This window comes from Alexandromys fortis, unplaced genomic scaffold (genome assembly GCF_014885135.2).
Source record: "Alexandromys fortis isolate MF-2015 unplaced genomic scaffold, M_Fortis_MF-2015_v1.1 scaffold_268, whole genome shotgun sequence".
In the NCBI taxonomy this organism is placed as follows: domain Eukaryota; kingdom Metazoa; phylum Chordata; class Mammalia; order Rodentia; family Cricetidae; genus Alexandromys; species Alexandromys fortis.
In genome coordinates, this window is record NW_026068141.1 from 577,941 (window position 1) to 592,398 (window position 14,458).

The 14,458-nt window shown below is 49.6% G+C and overlaps 1 protein-coding gene across 5 annotated transcripts in view; it reads right to left on the reverse strand.

The window, feature by feature from the left end:
- Window positions 1-218: 218 nt before the first annotated feature.
- Ggta1 (glycoprotein alpha-galactosyltransferase 1 (inactive)) overlaps window positions 219-14,458 on the reverse strand; it is an 81,522-nt gene continuing 67,282 nt past the window's right edge. For all 5 annotated transcript variants that reach the window (XM_050126752.1, XM_050126750.1, XM_050126749.1 and 2 more), the window contains 3 exons: window positions 13,912-14,013; window positions 8,540-8,677; window positions 219-2,704 (listed from right to left, as the gene is read on the reverse strand). In XM_050126752.1, the coding sequence (XP_049982709.1) occupies window positions 2,011-2,704; window positions 8,540-8,677; window positions 13,912-14,013 (934 nt within the window). In that variant the 3' untranslated portion in view covers window positions 219-2,010. The remainder of the gene's footprint in view (window positions 2,705-8,539; window positions 8,678-13,911; window positions 14,014-14,458) is intronic.

A 14,458-nucleotide genomic window follows, 5' to 3' on the forward strand; every position in this document is an offset into this window, starting at 1 on the left:
CTCTCACACACACACACACACACACACACACACACACGGGAGAAAGGGAGACAGACAAGTCTGCTCTTTGTAGTCAGACAGGTCCAGGAGGTCACAGGAGGTCATGAGAACTTTTCTACAGCTAAGGTCCTAAAATCCTGTATGATTACAGACAATCATAATTGATCCTTTTGAACATATTTAGGAGAAAATGCATAATCCATGACCAGACCAGAATATACTGAGAAAATAATTTATTCAATTGTAAACCAGAATTTTTATTCAAAAAATGTTTAAACATTATCTTTAATAACATCCTAAATTTACTCATTAAGGATTTAAATTTAGATAAACTTTAAAAAATCAAGAAATTCCCTCAAAACTTCTTCAGCTTTTCCCCAAGCTTCAGAATCGATCGTTTCTTTGGTTCAGGACTTAGACATTCAACTCTCCCTCTTCAGCCTGGTCCAGCAGCCTCGGCGGCAGGTAGGCGGAATCCAGGGCCAATGTGTGCTCTCCACTTCCTTTGGCAATGCCCACCAAATTGGGAATTTTGTGGGGTTTTCTTGCTGCTGGGCACGTGACTTTTTCCTTTAACAACTGAAGAGCAAGAGGTGGCGCAAAGTAGACAAAATGTAAGATGCTTTTTTATTGAAGCCCTTCACACTGTACGTCAGTCAGTGCAATGGCTTTTTAGATAAACTGCTTGAAAATGGAAACAGATGACAACTGGAAGACAAGCAAAATATAAATATATGCATATATGGAAATACGGACCGACAGCCCCTTCACACTGGTCAGTCACCACATGCAGCGGTGGTCTCAACCTCCCCAAGGCCACGAGACTCTACTACAGCTCCCCATGCTGTGCTGGCCCCAACCAAGAAATTATTTGTTGCTTCTTCATAACTATAATTGTGCTACTGTTATGAATGATGCTGTAAATAGCTGGTATGTAAGGCATCCGAGGTGTGCCCACTGTAAGGGTCACAACGGAAGTTTGAGAAACACTGGTATAGATCTTCAGCGTCTCTCAGAAGAGGGGACTGAACGTCTAGCAGCTCAGTTACAGTGACTGTGTTTCCAGTTGTTATAAATTCAGTACAGACGGCTGCTGCACCTGCATAGTGTAGACAAAGCAGGGGAAACGAGGTCATGTGACCGCGGGTTTTCTCTTCCTGTCAGTTCTCCAGGCGGAGAACCTTGAGGTTCAGAGCAGGTGGTAGGACCAGAAGATGACAGAGTGTCTTCCGGTGGAAAAGCATTCTCCCTCTCTAAAGCCATCCCCTCCCCTCACCAGTGTTCACCACTGAATATAACTTGGGCAAAACAAAACGCACCTTCCTTTCAATTTCTGCTAGTAGCCATTGTTAAGAACACTGCCTGCACCTGCAACTTAGTTCAGGCACAACCTTGTGCCATGTCCCTCCAGCGTAGTGCAGTCTCTAAGTGGTCAGCCCCACATTACTGGGACTCTGAACACGAGCCACCATGATACGACCTTCTTTATGCACAGAAGCCAAACAATAACTGGGGCCTAGACCGCCCGTGGCCTGAAGCCACCAGCTGTGAAGTCCTCTTACGGTCTTGTGCTGTGATGTCTCTCTGCATTGCCCTAGCATCCCCACAACCAGGAAGACGGTGAACCAAGGGCACAGTGCACCCCACTCTGATCCAGCATTTCTCTTAGCACCCTATTTTCCAGTAAGCAGTCTAACATACTGGGTAGAACATTCTGGCCTTTTCTTTACCTATGGCACATTAATTTTGATTTCAGCTTATGTAGTACTTTCCTCACTCCCAGAATATATAAGAAATCACTGTGAATTTACACTCGATCACTTACCATAGCCTCTTTCTCACATGTTACAAGGCTCAAAGCTATACGGAGAAATAGTATGTGTTTGCCATGTTGGTGGGTTTTGATTTTGATTTTTAAATTAACATTAACCATTATTACTTTTTTTTTTTTGAGGAATTAGCCAGAATAATTCTCTGTCAAATTTAGAAACCTACCGACCTAATCTGAGGTCAGACGTTACTTCTAACCAAATTATACTCTTTTGTCTGCCACGCCACCTTGACGCTTCGGATCTCCGAAGGCAGGCCTATGTGGTAGTCCCAGCAGTACTCTGGGGATAAGATTTTCGTGGGTTTGTTGGAAAGGAAATACTTGTTGAGGTGGCTCTCATCGTGCCACTGCGCTTCGATGTCATTCCTCTTGTCCTGGAGGATCCCCTCGAAACACTCCCGGGTGAGGTTGAGGATATGGATGGGTGTTCCTCCAAAAATGGCTGCGTGGTAATAGAAATCCCCCTGTCCAAATGGGATGTATGCCGCCGACAGCTCCCGCCTCTCGTAGGTGAACTCGTCATGATCAGCCTTGTACCACCAGGCCTGCAGTTGAGCTACCAACTGGCCCAGAGTCTCCACACCAAAACTGTCATGGAAGACCTGGTCCACATCCATGCAGAAGAGGAAGTCGACCTCATGCTGTATGTGGGCCAGGATGTGGTCCCCAATGGTCCGCATGCGCATCATGCTGATGTCCTGCCACCTCATCTCAGACTTGATCTCAAACACTTGCAAAGAGTGCAGAGGACTCAGGAGTATGGAGGGCATTCTGGAGGCATCGTCCATCATGACATAAAATATGACCCTGTGGCCAACCATAAAGTACCTGTTAGCAGAGTCCAGAAAATCTTCCAAGTAGAGCTCGATGTACCTGAAACAGAGAGGAACACACTCAACCATGTGCCGTTACACTCGGGTGCTCTGGATGTCACGTTTAGGAGCGAATTGTGTAGTGTATTTTATTTGTATTTTAATACTAGAGCTTGAGGATCAGGGTACAAAGCTAAGCCACTAGGGGCCAGGGAGTGGTGGCACATACCTTTAATCCCAGTGTCTGGGGGTCACACACCTTTAACCCCAGCACTAGGGAGACAGAAACAAGAGTGATATGGCTGGGCAGAGAGAGGAAGACACAGGAACTCACTGGAGAGGGGGTCTGAGGATTCTGTATTAAGATTTAGTAGACGTAAAAGGTCTCTCTAGTGGGTGGCTGCTTTGCTTTTCTGATCTTCAGCTTGAACCCCAGCATCCGTCTCTGGGTTTTTATTATTTGTGACACAGGAATGACTTCTCCACACACCAGGTACGTGTTTGCATGTGGAGGAACACGTTAGCACAGCATCCTGGCTCCTCTCCGCCAGCTGGTCCCCCAGTCCCTGGGGAAAGTGGAAACTTCTCCCACTGCCAACTTAGCAAGAACAACTGGGCATGCACAGTCCTGCCCTCTTGCTCCTGGAAGCTGGCCAGCCTGAGAGGTATGTGTTCCCAACTACTGAGTAAGTTTCATCCTGAGGCTCCGTTCCCGTATTTAGAAGCCTGCTGTCAAAGGTATACTTCAATAGCCCAAAAAGGCCAGTGTTGTTTCTGCCAGGCCAAACAGAAAGAATGTTGCTCAAGTCCACTAGTGATTCATAACATCCTTACCTTCTCTGTGTTAGGTTAAGTCTAAGCACAGCACCACCCCGTCCTCCTCTGTGATACAGGTTATGATGTGGAGGATGAAGATCTACTCCCATCAGCACCCACCCTGTCCTCTGTGATACAGGGAATGTGTGGAGGATGGAGATCTACTCCCATCAGCACCACCCTGTCCTCTGTGATACAGGGAATGGTGTGGAGGATGGAGATCTACTCCCATCAGCACCACCCCGTCCTCTGTGATACAGGGAATGTGTGGAGGATGGAGATCTACTCCCATCAGCACCACCCTGTCCTCTGTGATACAGGGAATGGTGTGGAGGATGGAGATCTACTCCCATCAGCACCACCCCGTCCTCTGTGATACAGGGAATGTGTGGAGGATGGAGATCTACTCCCATCAGCACCACCCTGTCCTCTGTGATACAGGGAATGGTGTGGAGGATGGAGATCTACTCCCATCAGCACCACCCCGTCCTCTGTGATACAGGGAATGTGTGGAGGATGGAGATCTACTCCCATCAGCACCACCCTGTCCTCTGTGATACAGGGAATGGTGTGGAGGATGGAGATCTACTCCCATCAGCACCACCCCGTCCTCTGTGATACAGGGAATGTGTGGAGGATGGAGATCTACTCCCATCAGCACCACCCTGTCCTCTGCTATACAGGGAATGTGTGGAGGATGGAGATCTACTCCCATCAGCACCACCCTGTCCTCTGTGATACAGGGAATGTGTGGAGGATGGAGATCTACTCCCATCAGCACCACCCTGTCCTCCTCTGTGATACAGGGAATGTGTGGAGGATGGAGATCTACGCCCACATTGCAAAGTCATTCTACAAACCTCCCATGTTTACCCCATATGCCAGTGTATCATCCAGACAAATATGATGCTATGAATCCATCCAAATACTAAAGAGTGTCTCATTTCACCTTATTTAACTATTTTTAAGGCAGGTTATCATGTATATGAGGCAAACCTCAAACTCACTATGTAGCCAAGGATGGCCTTGAGCTTCTTATACTCGTGGTAAGATTACACACGTGTGCTACAATGTCCGCAGACTTCGTGGTGCCTGGGATCAAACATAGAGCTCCATGCACACCGTGCAGTCAGCCGTGCTACAGCCTGGCTCTATTTTAACACTTATGTCTTTTTTAGATAGAGCTGAAAGTATTGAGAGTACCCACACACCTCCTGCCTAGACACAAACACAGCCTTCCCTACAGGGCCACCATGCCCCAGGTGGCAGGTTTGTGACAGCTGCCACACTTCCACTGATGCACACCTAGCTTATACTAAGGTTCATGCAGGGAAATGTGCAAAAGCACAAAGTCAGGTACACCCACCGCTGTGGCATCACTCAGAACAGCTTCACTCCTTAAGAATCTTCTAGGCCCTTCTTTTCCCCTTCTCTCTCCCTCAGCTCCTCAGTCGCCAGTCTTGCTCCTGGTACTATAGTTTTGCCTCCTCCAGAAGCAGGAACAGGACAGCGTGGACCTGTCCTGCACGACTGGTGCTCTGCTGGAACACCAAGAGCAAGGGCAAAAGAAAGAGCAGCCAGCACACACTCACGCTGCAGCCCACAGAAGTCAGAAGGAAAGAAAAGCCAATTCACACTCACACTGCAGCCCATAGATGTCAGAAGGAAAGAACCAGCCAGTTCACACACTGCAGCCCATAGATGTCAGAAGGAAAGAGCCAGTGCACTCTCACGCTGCAGCCCACAGATGTCAGAAGAAAAGAGCAACCAGCGTACACTCACACTGCAGTCCATAGATGTCAGAAGGAAAGAGCAGCCAGTTCACACTCACGCTGCAACCCACAGATGTCAGAAGGAAAGAGCAGCCAGTTCACACTCACGCTGCAGCCCACAGATGTCAGAAGGAAAGAGCCAGCCAGTTCACACTCACACTGCAGCCCACAGATGTCAGAAGGAAAGAACCAGCCAGTTCACACTCACACTGCAGCCCAGACGTCAGAAGGAAAGAGCAGCCAGTTCACACTCACAATGCAGCCCATAGGCATCATAAGGAAAGAGCAGCCAGCTCACACTCACACTGCAGCCCACAGACGTCAGAAGGAAAGAGTCAGCCAGTTCACACTCATACTGCAGCCCATAGATGTCAGAAGGAAAGAACCAGCCAGCACACACTCACACTGCAGCCCATAGAAGTCAGGACAGAAACTCCAGCAGGGAGGAACCCGGAGGCAGAGCTGATGCAGAGGCCATGGAGGGTGCTGCTTACTGCCTTGCCCCCCACAGCTTGCTCAGCTTGCCTTACTATAGAATCCAGGACCACCAGCCCAGGATGGCACCATTCACAATGAGATCCCTCATCAATCACTAATTAAGAAAATACCCTACAGTCAGATCTAATTGGAGGCTTTTTCTCAATTGAGGCTCCTCTCTGGTGACCCCAGCTGTGTCACGGGAAAGCCCCTCCTCTCTGGTGACTCCAGAGGTTACAGACACTGCCAGGACAAGAACCTTTCTGGATTCGGTTCTTCACTTCGTGACAAGTGACAGAAAGTTCTCCATGCTTCCTGTGACTTCGTAGCTCACTTCTCAGCACTGAATAATATCTGGTTGTCTGAACTGACCACAGCTCATCTTACATTCACCTCTAAAGGGAACACTTGTCGGCTTCCAAGTTTTAGCAATTATGGAAGAAAGTTCCTAAAAATACCTATATGCAGGCTTTTGTGTAGACATGCTTTCAACTCACTTGGATTAATACCAAGGAATGTGATCACTAGATTATGATAAGAACATGTTCAGTTTTGCAAGCAACTGACAAAATTTCTTCCCAAGTGGCCGCACCATTTTGTATTCCCACTAGCAATAAACAACGCTTCCGAATGCTTTATGAATTTCCCAACATTTGGTATTGTTGATTTTTTGCCATTCTAATAAATGGGATACATCAATTTGACTTTTTTTCTCATTCAGGTGACTACAGTGATGTCTTCTATAAGCTCAAGCTGCAGACTGCCTTCCTGAGTCACACCAAGGAGACTACAGAGATGAGAGAAGGCAGATGGCCCCTTTCCGAACCTCCAACTTATACCCAGAGAATACAGACCACAGTCAGTTTATTGAGCACACAACTAGCCAATCACAGCACTCTGAATGCCATCATGATTGGTAGTGTTTTCTTTTGTTTGTTTTTATCAACACTTGGGTTGTTCTCTGCCATTGAAATAAACTGCACTTTTCCTGTTGGCACTTGGAAGCCCCAGGGTTTCTAGTTCTGATTCTGTAGGTGGGCAAATACATCCCAGTGGTAAAAGCGGTCAGGACAGACTTCCGTGTGTGTGTGTGTGTGTGTGTGTGTGTGTGTGTGTGTGTGTGTGTGTGTGTAGGAGGGGGGATCACTGTGACATAGAGGTTAAAGTATGACAGGTGACTCCAGGCAAACCTCACATCTCCCTGCAGGCATTACTCCAGGAAAGTGTAGTCACCACTGCGGCCTTGCCTAGCTGGGAGCACAGTCCTTGCCTAGCTGGGAGCACAGTGGCCTTGCCTAGCTGGGAGCACTGCGGACTTGCCTAGCTTGGGGCACAATTCTCACCAGGAGGTGGGATGGACTCAGGGGCTTTTTTGTTGTTTTGTTTTCTGTTTTCCTGCAAAGTTGTGACTGGATGGTTGACAGTGAGTTCATTCTGTTCTTTGGGGGAACATCAGGAGCCAATCAATGTGAAATATGGCTGTTTTATCCCTGCTGGGCCGGACAGGTGTGCTGAGTTGAGCCTTGAAACCCACCGCTAAACAACACAAATTCTGAACAGTCCAAACCACACAGCCACTGTTTCCCACTGGCTGCCATTAGTCCTCAGGGGCTCAACACACTGAGCAATGCTGGAGCTTCCCAAAGACGGCACTGTGGGGTCCTGTGACATCAGCACAGTGCCTTCTTTTAGGTCCTTGTCAAAGCTCAAGGTCAGGCCAGCCTGCTCCTTCTACTCCTTTCGAACAGGGCAGGGGACTCAACATCTTGCTGACGGTGTAGCTTTCTCAGAAGAGGGAGCAATACAACCGAGAAGACTTCTCAGTATGAACGGGAACTTGTGCCAAACCGGAAGGCTGGAGTTGGACCCCCAGAACCTACACAGTGGGAGAAGAGAGCCAACTCCAGAAAATCGTCCTCTGACCTACACACGTATATTAGATACAAAACTTAAAAAAAAAACAGAAGCCTACCCCCATGCTCTCCAGTATGCCTTACTTTGTTGGTAGCTCTTTTGTAATCCTCACTCAGCCTTTCTTAAAACATCCTTAAAAACACAACTCTGCCTTAAAAAAAAAAAAAAAAAGAAGAAGAAAGAAAAAGAAAAAAATTAAAAATTAAACCTAATGTTTTATTTAGGGGAAAACGTTTAATTCACTAGGAAAGCAAAATGGGTTATCCTTTAAAACAATAGCACAGCCCAAGCTTCATGTAAGGATGTGTACAACTTCTCTGCATCAAATGTTCTGAATGCGGAAATGGAAGCTGCCGCAGCAAGAACCGGTCCCATCTCAGCAGGTTCCAACCACTGAAATGCCAGCTAAGGTGAGAGACTGGCCAAGGAAGGGGCAAGCAAGACCCGTGGCCACTGTCCCTGAATCCTGATACCTCCAGGATGATCAGGTAGACAGGACCAGAGGAACCCAGGGAAGAACATGGAGGTCACAGTGCACACAGCCCACTCCCAGAACTTCTGCAACCCTGTCCTTGGCCCTGGGCGCTAAGAGCACAGGAGGAGCACTTAGGTCCCAGCCAGCAGCTGGTGTTTGCTGTTCCCTAGGAAAGCCCTGGAGGTCAGGGGGTGGGCGGTGGGCACGCTGCTGGCTCTGGGTCCCAGTGGCATTGAAGACAGTTTCCCTCCCCTCCGAGGTGGGAAAGGGTGGGCTTACCTACTCTTGATTTTGTTCCTCCCCTTCATGGGAAAGGAGATAGAAGTCTCCTGCCCGGTAACTTAGAGAAAGTGGCCTCTGTGGGCTACAGGTCCCTCACAAAGGCTTTGATGGTACAACAACAAAAAAAAAATATCAAGGGCAAGTTTGTCACTTTGCTTACTTTCCCACGGCAAAAACCGTCAGCCCCACGGTGATTTTCTGTCTGGCGTAATGCTTTTCCAGCCGGGCTCTGTTGTAAGTGCCTTCCCACACAATCGGCGCCTTCCAAGGGGTCAGCGTCAAAACCTCCGGGCGGTTCCTGGTGACAAAGAGGGCAACACTGTGGGTCAGAACCTCCATGCTAAGGTGAGAGACTGGTTAAGGAAGAGGAGGCTAGCAAGATCCTCGGCAGCTGTCCCTGGAATCTAACTGAAGCTTCATCCCAGAATGCTTGGCGAGGAGGTGTGACCTTCGCACGGGCCGCACTGCCTGTGCTCAGGCACCTTCTCGGATTCTCATCAAAGGACACTGTCTACTCATGTAGCCAAGACTGACCCCAAGCTCCCCCGCCAAGGATCACCCTGAACTTTATCTTCCAAGTGCTGGGGTTACAGGCATGTATCCACAAACTGCCTTTAGGAGGTACTGGGAATAGAACTCAGGTCCCATGAACGATTATCCCGGCACCTTTGCGTTTCTCTCCAGCCCTAACTGACATGTTTGGGTTGTTAATTGCCCTTGAGAATATCATCAGGGTCTAAGATGTGATGCAAGGATTGAGAGAAAGAAGTTGGAGCTGAGACACAGAAGCCTCTTCCTGTTTGCCCCATACTCGGGGGCGGGGGGGGGGGGCTGCTGGTGTCATCAGCCTGCAGGGTAACACACTCTGGAGATGTGTGTCCCTCCCTTAGGCTCGTAGGCTATTGAGATGTGTACCTGGAGACTTCTCCAGCAGTCTCCTGCTGTGGGAAGAGAAAAGCCCAGGCTTGTAGCAGCCAGAGGGGGAACTTCTCTCGCTAGGACAAGGTCTCAAATTCTAACAACTTGTGAAACCACGCAGGACAGACTGCTGTGGGGACAAGGATGGCTCAATGGTGGGCGAGACTGTGCATCTAACAATTAGCAATACACACCTCTTGCCTAGTACTTAAATGACAGTCAGTGCCCCCAAAGACAGAGCTGGGGGTCACTAGAATCTTTATGTGTTTCTCTCCCCAATATGAACATATCACATGATCCCCATCCTCTCATTTTCACTATTCTCTCACTTTAAGAACCTTAAAAACCTTTGCACATGTGGGATATATGTCTGTATGCATGTATGTGAGTGCAGTGTGTGTACACTCAAGGTTGATGTTGGCAGTCTTTATTCCCTGAGACAGGGTCTCTCAAATGAACGCAGAGTTCATCCGTGTGGACTAGTCTCCCCTGAGCAGTGACTCTCCGGCAGGCTGTCACACCAGCCAGCATCTCACACGGCTGCTGGGGGTCTGAACTCTCTCCCTAGAGCAGAGCAAGAGCTTCATCCACACATCCTCTCTCCAGTCCTAGTCCTGTCTCTCCCGTCGGTGCATCGTCAGGGCTGCTCTGGAACACTGACGTTACCAACTCCACTTACAGACAAGAACACAGAATGTTCCGAAAGGGAGGGACTTCCTGGAGCAGAGCACAGGCGTGGCCGGAAAGCAGGACTCTGGCAAAGACCCTTTCCCCTGCCCACAGCCTCTTCACTGGGAACACAAAAGTGAGCAGGAGGCTTGTTTTCATACTCAGAAAGCTCAAATGAGACAGCAACACCAACAGGGAGCCAGGCAGGTAGCAACAGTGCCTCCGAAGGCTGAGTGCGGAAGGACAGGAGGCAGCAGAGCCGAGCAGGGAGGAATGGAGGGAGGATTGCAGGGTAGACTCAGACTGAAGCACAGAGGACAGGCCCTGGCTGCGTGGAATACACCCTGACCAAGTTTGCTTGGCTTTGCACAGTGTTTCCTGGTATTTAAACCCAAAGAGCACCAGTTCCTGGGGTGACACTGCCTGTGTGGTCCTGGCCCAACTTGTGCTTCACAGGGGAAAAGCCACCCATGGGGCGGTGAGTGGGTCTGGAGGGAGAATGAGACACTGATGCTCCCTGGCTGCATGCATAGGACCCTGCTGCTGGAAGGAGCCTAGGCAACTGTCCCCTGCTCCTTCCACAACAGCTGAAGGCTAAGTGTGCACTGGCTTGTGCCTGCCATCATCACAGCTGCTATGCGCTCCAGAGAGCCTAAGGCAGAGTGGGGAAGGTGCCCAGCACCAGGCTCTGCTCTTGAGATGACCTTGCCCCACCCCTACCCTAGGCTGTGTTGCCTCTTCCTTCCCAGGACCACTGAAAGTACCTCTTCTTGGTGTAGTGGCAGGGCCGGGAAAGACCACTGGCCACCTGCTCTCCCGGCCACCTGGTGCCAGCACACCAGGTGCGCCTGCTGCAGTGTGCACACCAGGTGCGTGGGGGACCCTTCTGTCATGAGAGATGACACAGTGGACTCTGCCAACCCTAGCTGGGCTCGTCCTTATCATGGGCCGGTGATATGCTATATCCATCATCCAGCATGAAAAGCAAAGCCAGAGAAAGCCATGTAACTGGTCACGGATATTGACAATTACATACATGCACACGGAGCATGTCCTGCGAGTCTTGGCATCGTGTGTTTCTCATTAGGCAGTATTATCTGCCAGTGCTCTGAACCAGATCTGCAGGGGTTAAATTATGTCAACACCATGTGCAAGTAAATAATTGGCTCCTAGCTAATCAATGAAGGACTTGGAACAGGAAGGTTAAGTAATTAGCCTGAAGTCACACAGCTACTAAGGGGGAAAGCTGAGACTCGAACCCAGAGAGTCCTTCTCTGGACCAGTGCGTTGAGCCCCAGTCTCTACTGCTCCTTGGATGGACACTTGCAACCCCAGGTTTGCCTTTGTCCACGGTGGCTGCCGTGGTGTCTTGTCAGTACTGACGTGCTGAGCCTCTGTGTGGCTGTGTCAGGCACTCGCAGGCCCGGCTTTGTTGGAGCTCTCTTTAGAGCTTTGCCCTGGCGATATTTAGTCCTGTTGTAGTCTTGCTTTACTGAATGACAGGATTTCAAAACAAAAAGGAAATAAACATACACAGATTCTATTTCTCAAACCCGGCATTTGTGAACTTCACCTCCCTCATGGACCACAGCCTTGTTTGCGGGTGGTAGTATTGGCCTGTCAAGGAAGGACGTCTCAGGAGCTGGCCAAGCCAGCATCCTCAGTCAGTCCTGATGCTGTGTACGAGTCACAACATTATGTGCTATTGTATGAGCAGGCAGGAAGTCTCCTTAATGGAAAGAGGGGGCGGGCACACATTTAACGTCTCCTCCTGTGTACCAGGGGCTAAGAACAAGCCTTTCACTCCTGCACATAATCTCAGCCCCAGCCACTGCCAGCACCCACTTTACAAGTGAGGCCATGAGGGAAAGGGGACTGAAGCCAAACTGAAGTTAAGCACTGGCCCACAGAAATGACACCTAGTCCTTCCCTTTGAGAACCTGAGTCCCAGTGAGTGCCCAACCTGCCAGCACCCTCAGCCACATGGCCTCTCAGGCCCCACCTTCTAGAAGCCGAGTAAGAATCCCAGCAATCACTTCGGATACTTGAGCAGGAAGACAAAACAGCACTATTAAAAATTAATGCTAAATTAAAAATCGAAACATTCCACTTCCCAGCAGTTAATTGTTGGGTTCCACTGACAAGCCCAGCATGTTTGCCACCCTTGACTGAGAAGCCAGACAGCCTGGAAGTACAGGTGAGGAGGTGGTGGGAGGATGAGGGGGAGGCCAGCTTCCAGGAGCAACCTGTGCATGAGGCAACTTAGTCATCAAATCCTGCAGCCCCAAGGAAACCACCGTGATACTATCGACTGCCTTAGCCAAGATCAAACAGAGTTCTAAAAGGTGGGAGGAAAAGTACCTTCCTTCTGAATGGGCACTCAGCACTGTGTGACCTCAGCACCCAGACCCCTCACTGCCTTCCTTCTGAATGGGCACTCAGCACTGTGACCTCAGCACCCAGCTCCACCACACACAGCAAAAGTGTCCAGAAAAATCACAGAGCTCCTGGGGGGAAGAATGGGTCTAGGGAGTTGGTTTTAAATTGCATGTCTTTATGCACAGGTACACTAATGATGGCCAGAGGAAGTATTGAAATCCTGTGAATTAGGCCAGCAAGACAGCTCACCAGGCAAAGACCCTTACGGGAACCCTGCCAAGGAGAGATTGATTCCCCAGAACCCACAGAGTGGAGGGCGAGAACCAGCTCCCACCGGCTGTCCTCTGACTTCTCCATGCTCACGAGTAAGGCAGTATTTAAAATTCTTAGGACCCACATAGTAGACTGAAGAAAAGATGCGGGACGCATCACCCAAGCAAAGAGCACCGCAGCCTGAGCAGGGGTGTGGCTGCGGAGTGGAGAGAGCTGCGGAGAGAACTGGGAACAGGAAGCCGTGGTGGATGAGGAGCAGCTCTTCCACGCTCAGACTGACTGTTTGCTGTTGAGACCAGAAGTGAGAAACAGGGCAAGGTGGAATTGAGAAATCCGTGTAGGTAGCATGAAGCAAACAGAGATGGCAGGCGGGCAGGCAGATACAGAGTCAGCGTGTCCAGGCTACCGGATGCCAGGAAGTGGAGAGAGGCATAATGGAAAACAGAGCGCGGAGAATCTGCCATGTGGAAACGTGCAGAAACTCCAGGGCAGGAAGACGGAAAGCAGGCATGGTGATGTGGAAATACGCATGTCCTGCTGTGTACTGGCTCTGTGGGGGTTCACAGGGAGGTGCTCATTCATGTGACATAAATACGCGCATTTACTCATTCATTCTTTCACCGTTCCTCATCCATGAAATAGATTTTGGAATCTTGGGAAGGTTTCAATGCGATGGTGGTTCAAGCCAATACTCTTTATTTGTGTGTGCATATGTAGGGGTGTGTGTGTGTGTGTGTGTGTGTGTGTGTGTGTATGTAGATATGTGTATGCATGTGTATGTGCGTATATGCATGCTACTGAATCTGGCTTTGCATGGCTTCTAGGGATCTAAACTCCAGTCCTCACACCAGCATGGTGTTTTGTTCTAAAAGCTGGTTTGGGCTAGTTTCTGAAAACATGAGTAGGTAATGACTACAAGTGTGGAAAATCCGAGCTACCATATCCTAATTTCTGAAGAACACTGGCTGTTTGCTTGTGTGATGGGTGAACTCACGGCCCTGAATTCCTTAGCTCAGGAATCTATGCCACGATGAGTTAACCGAATCTACAGAGCCTCTCCTTGGCCCACCCCAGACCCTGCAGAGGTCCACACCATTCTACGTGGCCTATGTGCTCTTCCTACCACTGGCCATTTCTTGTTGCAGCTACCACAGTGCTCAGTCCGTTTGGTTCCAAGTCTCTTAGCCCAAGCCCACAGATGAAGGTCTAATAGATGCTAAGACACCCCTCACCCAGGGGACCACACTTGGTGTGCCCAGCCCCAACTTCAGCACACGCAGTCTCTGTCCTTACTTTGGGCTAAACCAGTCCCACAGCGGAAGCTCTTCACTGCTGTCTTCATTTCGCGCCTTTTCTCTCCCTCCTTCTAGGGCTTCTTCTCGATAACTGTGGGTCCTGTGTACAAAGAGAAAGAGGCCAGGTGAGGCCAGGCGGCTGGCGGTGGGGACTCTTTCGAGACTCCTGGCTCAGGAGAATGCATCACTAGGGGCACTAAGTGCTGATTCTCATAATCCAGGCAAAGGTGCAACACCTGTCTCTCTTGCCACTGGTCAGCAGTTAGGTTTCAATGACCCTGCAACTCTCAGTTATTCCAGGAGTAGGACATCGCTCCAAGGAATGAGTGTCCTACTGAAATGTCTATTCTGAAATTTAAACTTCAGTCTCAAGTTCACCCTTAACTGGAGAAAGGGAACTGGAGGGAGGGAGAGAGGGAGGGGGGAGAGAGGGAGGGAGGGAGGGAGGGAGGGAGGCAGGCAAGCGGACACGGAAGCCCACCTGCAAGGTAGATTCCTCTGAACTAGACGGCTCCTTCAGTCAAACCGCTTGTCAGGAAAGCCTG